The sequence below is a fragment of the Ovis aries genome, chromosome 3 (genome assembly GCF_016772045.2).
Source record: "Ovis aries strain OAR_USU_Benz2616 breed Rambouillet chromosome 3, ARS-UI_Ramb_v3.0, whole genome shotgun sequence".
Taxonomy (NCBI): Eukaryota; Metazoa; Chordata; class Mammalia; order Artiodactyla; family Bovidae; genus Ovis; species Ovis aries.
In genome coordinates, this window is record NC_056056.1 from 118,427,965 (window position 1) to 118,441,176 (window position 13,212).

Below are 13,212 nucleotides of genomic sequence, written 5' to 3' on the forward strand. Positions count from 1 at the left end.
CTCATTATCAGTGTATAGGAATGCAAGGGATTTCTGTGCATTGATTTTATATCCTGCAACTTTACTATATTCATTGATTAGTTCTAGTAATTTTCTGGTGGAGTCTTTAGGGTTTTCTAGAGGATCATGTCATCTGCAGAGTTTTACTTCTTCTTTTCCAATTTGGATTCCTTTTATTTCTTTTTCTGCTCTGATTGCTGTGGCCAAAACGTCCAGAACTATGTTGAACAGTAGCAGTGAAAATGGGAACCCTTGTCTTATTCCTGATTTTAGGGGAAATGCTTTCAATTTTTCACCATTGAGGATAATGTTTGCTGTGGGTTTGTCATAGATAGCTTTTATTATGTTGAGGTATGTTCCTTCTATTCCTGCTTTCTGGAGAGTTTTTATCATAAATGGATGTTGAATTTTGTCAAAGGCTTTCTCTGCATCTGTTGAGATAACCATATGGCTTTTATTTTTCAATTTGTTAATGTGGTGAATTACATTGATTGATTTGCGGATATTGAAGAATCCTTGCATCCCTGGGATAAAGCCCACTTGGTCATGGTGTATGATCTATTTAATGTGTTGCTGGATTCTGATTGCTAGAATTTTGTTAAGGATTTTTGCATCTATGTTCATCAGTGATATCGGCCTGTAGTTTTCTTTCCTTGTGGCCTTTGTCAGGTTTTGGTATTAGGGTGATGGTGGCCTCATAGAATGAGTTTGGAAGTTTACCTTCCTCTGCAATTTTCTGGAAGAGTTCGAGTCGGATAGGTGTTAGCTCTTCTGTAACTTTTTGGTAGAATTCAGCTGTGAAGCCGTCTAGACCTGGGCTTTTGTTTGCTGGAAGATTTCTAGTTACAGTTTCGATTTCCGTGCTTGTGATGGGTCTGTTAAGATTTTCTTTTTCTTCCTGGTTTAGTTTTGGAAAGTTGTACTTTTCTAAGAATTTGTCCATTTCTTCCACGTTGTCCATTTTATTGGCATATAATTGCTGATAGTAGTCTCTTATGATCCTTTGTATTTCTGTGTTGTCTGTTGTGATCTCTCCATTTTCATTTCTGATTTTATTGATTTTATTTTTCTCTCTTTGTTTCTTGATGAGTCTGACTAATGGTTTGTCAATTTTATTTATCCTTTCAAAGAACCAGCTTTTGGCTTTGTTGATTTTTGCTATGGTCTCTTTTGTTTCTTTTGCATTTATTTCTGCCCTAATTTTCAGGATTTCTTTCCTTCTACTAACTCTGGGGTTCTCCATTTCTTCCTTTTCTAGTTGCCTTAGGTGTAGAGTTAGGTTATTTATTTGACTTTTTTCTTGTTTCTTGAGGTATGCCTGTATTGCTATGAACTTTCCTCTTAGCAGTGCTTTTATAGTGTCCCACAGGTTTTGGGTTTTTGTGTTTTCATTTTCATTCATTTCTATGCATATTTTGATTTCTTTTTGATTTCTTCTGTGATTTGTTGGTTATTCAGAAGCATGTTGTTCAGCCTCCATATGTTGGAATTTTTAATAGTTGTTCTCTTGTAATTGAGATCTAATCTTACTGCATTATGGTCAGAAAAGATGCTTGGAATGATTTCATTTTTTTTTTGAATTTATCAAGGCTAGATTTATGGCCCAGGATGTGATCTATCCTGGAGAAGTTTCTGTGAGCACTTGAGAAAAAGGTGAAATTCGTTGTTTTAGGGTTAAATGTCCTACAGATATCAATTAGGTCTAAGTGGTCTGTTGTATCATTTAAAGTTTGCATTTCTTTGTTAATTTTCTGTTTAGTTGATCTGTCCATAGGTGTGAGTGGGGTACTAAAGTCTCCCACTATTATTGTGTTATTGTTAATTTCCCCTTTCATACTTGTTAGCATTTGTCTTACATATTGTGGTGCTCCTATGTTGGGTGCATATATATTTATAATTGTTATATCTTCTTCTTAGATTGATCATTTGATCATATGTAGTGTCCTTCTTTGTCTCTTTTCACAGTCTTTGTGTTAAAGTCTATTTCATCTGATAAATGAGTATAGGTACTCCTGCTTTCTTTTGGTCTCTATTTGCATGGAATATCTTTTTCGAGCCCTTTACTTTGTCTGTTTGTGTCCCTTGTTTTGAGGTGGGTCTCTGGTAGACAACATATATAGGGGTCTTGTTTTTGGATCCTTTCAGCCAGCCTTTGTCTTTTGGTTGGGGCATTCAACCCATTTACGTTTAAGGTAATTATTGGTAAGTATGATCCCATTGCCATTTACTTTATTGTTTTGGGTTCGGGTTTATACACCCTTTTGTGTTTCCTGTCTAGAGAATATCCTTTAGCAATTGTTGGAGAGCTGGTTTGGTGGTGCTGAATTCTCTCAGCTTTTGCTTGTCTACAAAGCTTTTGATTTCTCCTTCATATTTGACTGAGATCCTTGCTGGATACAGTAATCTGGGCTGTAGGTTATTTTCTTTCATCATTTTAAGTATGTCTTGCCATTCCCTCCTGGCTTGAAGAGTTTCTATTGAAAGATCAGCTGTTATCCTTATGGGAATCCCCTTGTGTGTTATTTGTTGTTTTTCCCTTGCTGCTTTTAATATTTGTTCTTTGTGTTTGATCTTTGTTAATTTGATTAATATGTGTCTTAGGGTGTTTTGCCTTGGGTTTATCCTGTTTGGGACTCTCTGGGTTTCTTGGACTTGGGTGATTATTTCCTTCCCCATTTTAGGGAAGTTTTCAACTACTATCTCCCCAAGTATGTTATCATGGTCTTTCTTTTTGTCTTCTTCTTCTGGGACTCCTATAATTCGAATGTTGGAGCGTTTCATACCATCCTGGAGGTCTCTGAGATTGTCCTCATTTCTTTTAACTTGTTTTTCTCTTTTCCTCTCTGATTCATTTATTTCTACCATTCTATCTTCTATTTCACTAATCCTATCTTCTGCCTCTGTTATTCTACTATTTGTTGCCTCCAGAGTGTTTCTGATCTCATTTATTGCATTATTCATTATATACTGACTCTTTTTTATTTCTTCTAGGTCCTTGTTAAACTTTTCTTGCATCTTCTCAATCCTTGTCTCCAGACTGTTTATCTGTGATTCCATTTTGATTTCAAGATTTTGGATCATTTTCACTATCATTATTCGGAATTCTTTCTCAGGTAGATTCCCTATCTCTTCCTCTTTTGTTTGGTTTGGTGGGCATTTCTCCTGTTCCTTTACCTGCTGGGTATTCCTCTGTCTCTTCATCTTGGTTATAATACTGTGTTTGTGGTGGCCTTTCTGTATTCTGGCAATTTGTGGAGTTCTCTTTATTATGGAGCTTCCTCACTGTGGATGGGGTTGTATCAGTGCCTTGTCAGGGTTTCTTGGTTAGGGAAGCTTGTGTCGGAGTTCTGATGGGTGGAGCTGGATTTCTTTTCTCTGGAGTGCAGTGATGTCCAGTAATGAGTTATGAGATCTTAATGGTTTTGGAGTAATTTGAGCTGCCCGTATTTTGAAGCTCAGGGGTGTGTTCCTGTGTTGCTGGAGAATTTGCATGGTATGTCTTGCTCTGGAACTTGTTGGCCCTTGGGTGGTGCTTGGTTTCAGTGTAGGTATAGAGGCGTTTGATGAGCTCCTATCTTTTAATGTTCCCTGGAGTCAGGAGTTCTCTGATGTTCTCAGGATTTGGACTTAAGTCTCCTGCTTCTTGTTTTCAGTTTTAATTTTCCAGTAGCTTGAAGACTTCTCCATCTGTATAGCACTAATGATAAACCATCTAGGTTAGAAATGAAAAGTTTCTCCACATTGAGGGACACCCAGAGAGGCTCACTGAGTTACATGGAGAAGAGAAGAGGGAGGGGGAGTTAGAGGTGACTGGAATGAGATGAGGTAGGATCAGAAGAGGAGAGAGCAAGCTCGGCAGTAATCACTTCCTTATGTGCGCTCCACAGTCTGGACCGCTCAGAGATGTTCACGGAGTTATACAGAGAAGAGGAGAGGGAGGAAGGAGACAGAGGTGGCCAGGAGGGTAAAAGAGGGAAATGAAAAGAAGAGAGACAGATCCAGCCAGTAAACAGTTCCCTAAGTGTTCTCCACCATCTGGAACACGCAGAGATTCACAGAGTTGGGTAGAGAAGAGAAGGGGGAAGGAGGGAACAGAGGCAGCCTAGTGGAGACAAAGGAGAGTTCAAAGGAGGAGAGAGCGGTCAAGCCAGTAATCTCACTCTCAGGTAAAAATGGGTACTGAAGATTGGATTTTTATAGGTACAAAATTGATAACAAATACCAAAAAGCAAAGATTAAAAATCTATAGTAGAGGTTGGATTTTCAAGAATGCAATATTAAAGAAAAGAAGAAGAAGAAAGAAAAAAAAAAAACAAAGTCACGTGAATTATTAAAAAAACAACAACCACACAAAAAATATATATGGCATTTGCTTTAAGAACTTAAAAATTAAAGAATGTTAAAATAAAAAAAAGAAAAAACAAAAACAACAAAAAAAGAAAGATCATAAAAATAGTAAAGGTAAATCTGGGACTTCTCTGGTGGTGTTGTGAGCAGTGTGGGGTCAGTTCATTTTCGGAGAGTTCCTTGGTCTGACTTATATTTCTTAAGATCTATACTTCCAAGGCGGTTCCCTCTGTTTTAGCTTCTTCTGTTTGCTGGTCTCTTCAGTGTCTATTTTCCGCCCTGACACAAGGGGGATAGTGGTGGACAGTTTTTTTTTTTTAGGCTCACTTGTTCAGCCGTGCTGTGGGGAGGGAGGGATGCTGCAAACAAATAACACTGGCATGTGTTTGTAGTGTCTCAGCTCCGCTGGGCCTGTCCACGCTCATGGCGCACACCGCTCAGGCTCTACATTGCTCCGCCAGGAACCGTCTGAGGCTGCATGCACCTCCCCAGTCTAAGCCACTCAAGCTCAGGCACTCACGTAGTCCTCCGAGGCACAGACTCGGTTGGGCCTGTGTTTTGTGCCCTTCCCAGGTCCCAGCAGCTCAGGAGTTTTGCGAGCGCAGTCGCTGCGACTTATCGCCTTTCCCGACCCTGCTGCTCAGTTTTCTGGGTGTATAACTCGTGCCCCTTATTAGGCAGATGGTGACTGTCCAGAACCCCAAGAAGTCTTAGTTAGCAAAGAAGCTTGCTTGCAGTTTGGAAGTTTTTATGGGGCTGCGATTGCCCTCTTCCAGCCCTTCCGTCTCTGGCTGCCAGTCACCGGAGGGGGTTGGTCTGCAGCAGGCTAATTCTGCTCCGTCCTTTGTTCTGTGTGTGGTCCTGGTGGTGTCTTATGTTAGAGCTTTTCACGCGGTAGCTATCCGACAATCTGGTTTGCTAGCCCAAGTTCGTTCGCTCTGGTTACGATGGGGCATTCCAGCCCGATTCTTGAAAAGCACTGCAGCCTGCGCCTCCCTGCCCAGCCCCCACTTGCTAGTGGCAGATGCAGGCACCTGTGCTGCTTCTCCGCTGGGGGAGTTACCATTGGGCTCGTAATCTGTTGCTTTTAATTATTTATTTATTTTTCCTCCCTGTTATGTTGCCCTCTGTGCTTTCAAGGCTCGCCACAGACTCGGCCGCGGGAGTGTTTCCTGGTGTTTGGAAACTTCTCTCTTTTTTAAGACTCCCTTCCCAGGACGGAGCTCCCTCCCTACCTCTTTTGTCTCTTTCTTCAGTCTTTTATACTTTTCCTACCTGTTTTTGAAGACAATAATCTGCTTTTCTGGGTGCCTGATGTCCTCTGCCAGCATTCAGGAGTTGTTTTGTGAAGTTTACTCAGCGTTGAAATGTTCTTTTGATGAATTTGTGAGGGAAAAAGTGGTCTCCCCATCCTATTGCTCCGCCATCTTCTCCTTCTCCTCATCTCTGCTTTATAATATACTCTCTAGGTTTGTCGTAACTTTTCTTCCAAGGAGCAAGCATTTTTTATTTCATGGTTGCAGTCACTGTCCACAGTGATTTTGGAGCCCAAGAAGATAAAGTCTGTAGCTTTTCCATTGTTCCCCCTCTATTTGCCATGAAGTGATGGGACCAGCTGCCATGATCTTAGTTTTTTGAATGTTGAGTTTTAAGCCAGCTCTTTCATTCTCCTCTTTCACACTCATCAAGAGGCTCTAATTTAGTTATTCTTTGCTATCTGCCATTAGAGTGGTATCATTGGCATATCTGAGATTGTTGATATTTCTCCTGGCAATCTTGATTCCAGCTTGTTAGTCATCCCCCGCCCTGGCATTTTGCATGATTTACTCTGCATAATAAGTTAAATGCAGGGTGAAAATATACCGTCGTAACGTATTCCTTTCCCAGTTTTGAACCAGTCCGTTGTTTGATATCAGGGTCTAACTGTTGCTTCTTGTCCTGCATACAGGTTTCTCAGGATCCAGGTAAGGTGATCTGGTATTCCTGTCTCTTTGAAAATTTTCCACAGTTTGTTGTGATCCACACAGTCAAAGGCTTTAGTGTAGTCAATGAAGCAGAAGTAGTTGTATTCTGGAGCTCCCTTGCTTTTCCTCTGATCTGATGGATGTTTGGTTTCTGGTTCCTCTGCCTTTTCTAAATCCAGCTTATACATTTGGAAGTTCTCAGTTCACATACTATTGAAGCCTAGCTTGAAGGATTTTAATCATTACCTTGCTAGCATGTGAAATGAGTGCAATTGTATGGTAGTTTAAACATTCTTTGACATTGCCCTTCTTTAAGATTGGAATGAAAACAAACTTTCCAGTCTTATGGCCACTGCTGAGTTTTCAAAATTTGCTGACATATTGAGCACAGCACTTTAGCAGCATCATCTTTTCATATTTGAAATAGCTCAACTGGAATTCCATCATCTCCACTAGTTTTGTTCATAATAATGCTTCCTAAGGCCCACTTGAATTCACACTCAAGGATGTCTGGCTCTAGGTGAGTGACCACACCATCATGGTTATCTGGGTATTTAGACCTTTTTTTGTATAGTTTCTGTTGTATTCTCACCACATCTACTTATTCTCTTCTGCTTCTGTTAAGTCTTTGTCATTTCTGTCCTTTATTGTGCCCATCTTTTCTTGAAATGTTGCCTTGTATATCCAGTTTTCTTTAAGAGATCTCTGGTCTTTCCCATTCTGTTGTTTTCCTCTAATTCTTTGCATTTTTCACTTAAGAAGGCTTTCTTTCCTTGCTGTTCTCTGGAACTGTACATTCAGTTGGGTATATCCTTCCTTTTCTCCCTTGCCTTTCACTTCTCATCTCTTCTCAGCTATTTGTAAAGTCTTCCCAGACAACCACTTTGCCTTCTTGCATTTCTTTTTCTTGAGGATGGTTTTGGTCAATACAATATTAGGAACATCTGTCCATAGTTCTTCAGACCTTGTGTCTACCAGGTCTGACTCCTTCAATCTATTTGTCATTTCCACTGAATAATCATAAGGGATTTGATTTAGGTCACACCTAAATGTTCTAGTGAAGAAAGACAATTTTATTTTCAATATTCATCTTTTACATCTTTTTCTTGACATTATTATGCTGCTTAGAACTTCTCTTAAAATAGTGAATAAAAATGATGAGTTATTTGTTTTTAATGGGGTCAAAAATTAAAATAGAGTAAAGCATAACACATTGTATAAATTTTATAACCATCTATTTATTTGCTTAAAAAAAATTGAGATTGCTATTATCGTCTAACTGAAATCCCTTTAATTCATTCTGATTTTCTTTAGATAATTGACCTGGGTTCTGGAAAAGGCTACCTAAGCTCCTTTTTGTCCTTAAAGTACGGCTTAAAAGTTTATGGAATCGATTCCTCAAATACTCGTGGAGCTGAGGAGAGAAACAGGAAACTGAAGAAACATTGGAAAGTCTATCATAGGCGGTCAAAGCCAGATGTCAGTGGACTGGCATTACAAACAACGAAAGAAAGGAAAGTGCAAGATGAAACTAAATGTAAAGCAGACATTGAGGGAATATGCAACAACAGTAATGCAAATCAAGAAAAGCCATCAACCTCGGACTTTTTATCAGAGTTTTCGGGTTCTGTGATTTCTGACATCAGAAGACAAATGGAAAACCTAAAGGTTTATTCACACCGAGAGGAAAATTTGTGTTTTGAAAATGCCTTTTCTCTTAGAGAACTTTTGCCTGTTAATGCCATAGAACCTAATTCCTCATCCCAAATACCTAAGAGAAAAATGTCTGAAGCAAGTAAAGAGAGAAGAAAAATTACTTCGAAGTCAAATGAATCAAATATATATTCACCTTTAACATCTATTATCACTGCTGATTCAGAACTACATGATATTATTAAAGATCTGGAGGTGATTTCAGTTTTGAATTCTGTAATTTGATTTATGTAAAGGCCCTAAAACATAGAATTAAATTTTAATATTAGCTTACTTAAGCTGCATATCTTGTTTGATTACATTAAATTGAAAGGACCAAGAAAATAAAATTATATTCAGGCTTTCATGATTTCCATAGATACTGAAATCTGATAAGAATACAAATCTGACAGTCATAGTTTTCCAGAATGGGGTGCCCTTGCCCTCCCCTCATTTTTAATCCTGAATTAAACATAAGTACAAATACAGAAGCTAGTTAGATAAGTTCTCATTATGTAATTGATGGGTTTTTCAAATTTCACTCCAAGAAAATTCTTACACTTCATTTACATTTGGAGTAAAGATGTATCTAGGGCAATATTGGGCTTCCCTGGTATCTCAGCTGGTAAAGAATCTGCTTGCAACACAGGAGACCTGGTTCAATTCCTGGGTTGGAAAGTTCCCTGGCGAAAGGATAGATTACCCACTCTAATATTCTTGGGCTTCTTTGGTGGCTCAGATGGTAAAGAATCCACCTGCAATGCAGGAGACATGGGTTTGATCCCTGGGTTAGGAAGAACCCTAGAGGAGGGCATGGCAACCCACTCCAGTATTCTTGCCTGGAGTATCCCCATGAACAGGGGAGCCTGGAGGGCTACAGTCCATGGGGTCTCAGAGTCTGACATGACTAAGCATGAGCACATGGGCAACATTATGTTTAATGTTAGATTTGGTAACCAGGATTCCAGTTTTATTGAGCAAGAGTAGCTTCTGAATTCTTAAAAAATTTTGAACTTTTTTTAAACTACAAGTATGTTGAGTCATATAATGTTTGAGACAATGTATCTTAAACAAATGCAGCATTGTGTGTTAAAACAGTATTAGAGGAGTTTCTAGAAATCATTTGGCCTAACTCATTGTTTAGAAATCAAGGTAGCCTTTGAAGTTATGATATTCTACTCTTGTTACAGTTTTTGAAAAGTCTTCCCTAAAGAATGAATAAACAAAAGATCCTAGAATTCTTTATAAATTTAAATCCTTGTTTGGTTGCTGACCAGTGTTTTAGTACTTTGTCATTTTAGAGTGAGGATTTTTTCTCTTTCCCATGTATTTTTGTATTTCACTAATTGTAGAAAACTGGTTAATGCTCATTAATTGTTTTTCCTATATATGAAATCAGTAATTAAGTTACAGCTTAACCTTCTGTTGGGCTTAAACAACCCCAATTACTTTAATTTGACTTCAAAATATATATACTTTTAGTGCTTATTACCATTTATTTTTGCTTTTAAGAGTCATCTGAAAAGTATACGATCAAAACTGTATGCAATCTTTTATAATAATTTGCTGATAAAATATATGCTGAAACATTGTTTCTTAGGTCCTTAGTGAAACAGTAATTTAATAACCAAAACTGACCAATACCTCTTATCCTTTCCATTCCCCATCGCACAACACACATGCAGTTCTTAAATATTTTGCTATTAGGATACTGTGCTAATTGCAGATTTTTGTTTGCCACCTGCTGATATTATTAACCAATCCTGTATAATGAACACAGTAAAGAATGAGGTTAAATGTTATTGTGTTGTCTTTAGGGAGTGCTAAGCTTAAAAAGAGAGATTTGTACCTCTATGATCTACCCTTAATTAGCAATAAACCCTTTCTCTCTGAATTCCTTATTATTTATAACATACATCTAAGTAGAACCTACCCAAGCTGTCTAATCACTGAGAAAAGCAAAATAATTGCACAACATTCCATAAAATGTGCTTTGAAGAGAATAACAATTGAAGCAACTGAATATTTTATCTGGCCAAAGCAGTGTACAGGTACAATTCTTTTCTTTAGAAAGGTTAGACTTCAGCCCTGCCTGCAATGCAAGAAACCTGGGTTCGATCTCTGGGTCAGGAAGATCTCCTAGAGAAGGGAATGGCTACCCACTCCAGTGTTCTTGCCTGGAGAATCGCATGGACAGAGGAGTCTGGAGGGCTATGGTCCATGAGTCCCAATGAGTCAGACATGATTATAGCAATCACACACATATCTAGATTATATGAACTAAAGCATTAGTTTTTGTAAAATAACTCAAATGAAGTAGTTGTATTTGTTCTTAAAATAGTCATAATAATATATTTGATTCACAACTTAATGTCTTATTTTAAATATTTATAATATGCATCATATTTATAATAACCTGATATTGATAAGAATATAAAACATTTACTAAATGTCATCATGTGCCAGAGATTATACTAAATCACTTACAAGTATTAACTTATTAAAGTCTTGCAACAGCCCATTGAGATGAGATACTATTATTGGCTTCATTTTACAGATGATGAAATTATGCAACTGAAGAGTTAAATAGCATACTGATCGAAATTCTTTTGAGTGCGTGCCAGTGTAACCACTCTGTATGCATTTAAATTAGGCTTTAAGTAATTTGGAGAAACGTTCCAAAGGAATTTTACGTAATTCACATTATAAAACTAAGAGCAACATTTTTTATTTGGAATTAATATTGTCATATTAAGTAAACTTTTTTGATGTTGGAGTAGAAATGCCAACTTAGCAAGGCTTAATTTCTTTTGAATTTCTTTTGTATGGCAGGTTTTATAAGTTTTGAATGGTGAAGTGCAATTTAAAAATTGACTGTTAAGATATTAATGTATCTCAAATCATAAGTTTGTCCTAATAACACTGCCTACATTTGATTGGTCAAGTCAACCTTTATTTTGTCTAGTTGTTAAGCAAATATTAATTGTGAAAGAGACCAGAGAAAAGTAAAATGGACAAGTAACAAAAAGCATTAGAAAATCAACTCAGTCAGAAGTATGTCAGTTTTGATAAAAGATCACAATCATTTTACCTATAAGGGAAATAATTATGTTATGAAAATGGGACATACGATACTTTCTAGTCAGCTCTGCATTTTTAAAGCTCTGCATTCTGATAAACATATAGTCTTCACCTGAAATGTGTTTTACCCCTCCTTTTAATTTCCAGCATTTCTTTTCTTCTTGTCTTTTAAGGATTGTTTGATGGTAGGTCTACATACTTGTGGTGATCTTGCTCCAAATACTCTGCGAATATTCACTTCCAAGTCTGAAGTCAAAGGAATTTGCAGTGTGGGTTGCTGCTATCACCTCTTATCTGAAGAGTTTGAAAACCCACATAAAGGTACAGAGTTCTTTGTGTCTCATGATTTTTTTTTATTCAAGCAAAATCACTGCTTTATCTCTCTCCCTCTTTTTTGTTGTTGACAGTATTGTCATTTTGAATTAGCATTTGAAATAAGATCTGACATTCTTACAATTTTAAAAATGTTACATCAAACGAAATTTGATGCATTGTCACTTGAGCATTTTGTGATAGTTTCTCTTTTTATCATAGTGTCTGCAGTTCAGTCGCTCAGTCGTGTCTGACTGTTTGCAACCCCGTGAACAGCAGCACACCAGGCCTCCCTGTCCATCACCAACTCCCGGAGTTTACCCAGACTCATGTCCATCGAGTCAGTGATGCCATCCAGCCATCACATCCTCTGTCGTCCCCTTCTCCTCCTGCCTTCAATATTTCCCAGCATTAGGGTCTTTTCAAATGAGTCAGCTTTTCGCATCAGGTGGCCGAAGTATTGGAGTTTCAGCTTAACATCAATCCTTCCAATGAACACCCGGGACTGATCTCCTTTAGGATGGACTGATTGGATCTCCTTGCAGTCGAGGAGACTTTCAAGAGTCTTCTCCAACACCACAGTTCAAAAGCATCAATTCTTAAGCTCAGTTATTGCAGCATAAAAACTGCAAATATGTGAAAATTTTGTGTGATACATTTTTTAGAGAACTTCTATTTAAAAATATTTGTCAGATACACATTGACTAATGTAGTGAAGCTAAATTATTTTGTCATAAATATAGAGTTGACAAGATTTGCTTTCGTTTCCAAACTCTTCTCCATCTTGTAAGGCATACTGATATTTCTCCCTCACAAAAAGTTTCTTACTCTATTTTGAAGTGTCAAAACACCATGCTTTCAAAAAGGCAGAGACCTGCAGTTGGTTTAAAATAATAGTATTCAAACTATTTGCTCCTTGGGCTGAAAAGCTACCTGAGGAGTGAAGGACAGAGTGTGTAGACAAGACTGAAAGCACCTGCAGTCTTTCTTCTAGAGCAGATCCAGAAATTCCTCCTTTTGACCCATTTTATATATCTCTCTATTAGACATGGTATCACATTAGGTGGTTATTTAGTTTATTAATATTAGCAGTTGTCCTTTCTATTAGTTTAATGAGTTATTTATCAATATCCAGTGTTCCTTGCCAAGAATTTTTAGGTCAGGAAGTTGTATCAATGTAGATGGCATTGTTTGCTCTTTTTTTTTTTTTTTTTCAGTTATAAAGCCCAGATGAGTATGAAATTTTGATTATTTTTTAATTTAGTCATGTCCAAGAGGTAAAAATTGTTATTGTATACTGAAATTTGGCTGGGTGAAACAGAGGTCGTCCTTAAAACTGGCAAAAGTTTTTGTGCAGAAGAGGGGAATTTGAACTTTTTTATGTCAGTGTTTTAAAAACTATCTTTTAGAAAAGATATGCAGATGTAAAATTGTGAATATGTAGAGATACACAGAGTGAGAGAAAGAAAGTAAATTGGCAAAAAGTTAACAATAGTTTAATTTAAATGGAAAATACATTTGTCATATTATTATTTCCAACTTTGCTCTGAGTACACAAATTTTCAAGATAAAACCGGGGAGGGCGGGGAAGTAAACCTAATTTTTTTTTTTTTTTAGTCTGTATAACCAAATATTTACATTAGTATATAACCCTTTGTATACCTCTTTCCTAAAAGAAATGAGGAAGAAAACAAAACAAAACATTTAAGGCAATCACAGTTTTACAGCTTTTAAATTATTAAATGGAAAGTGTTCTCCTGGCTCATCAAGCATAAAATTCTATGTAGGGAAGTTCTCCTTAGTTCAAGCACTTCCT

The 13,212-nt window shown here is 37.3% G+C and overlaps 1 protein-coding gene across 13 annotated transcripts in view; it reads left to right on the plus strand.

Moving 5' to 3' along the window:
- The window catches only part of METTL25 (methyltransferase like 25), a 255,197-nt gene that overhangs the window by 29,327 nt on the left and 212,658 nt on the right, over positions 1 to 13,212 (plus strand). For all 13 annotated transcript variants that reach the window (XR_009599880.1, XR_009599881.1, XM_060412501.1 and 10 more), the window contains exons 4-5: positions 7,626 to 8,219; positions 11,258 to 11,405. Coding sequence is in view for 11 of the 13 variants with exons in the window: in XM_060412501.1 (XP_060268484.1) it covers positions 7,626 to 8,219; positions 11,258 to 11,405 (742 nt within the window). In the remaining 2 variants the exon portion in view is untranslated. The remainder of the gene's footprint in view (positions 1 to 7,625; positions 8,220 to 11,257; positions 11,406 to 13,212) is intronic.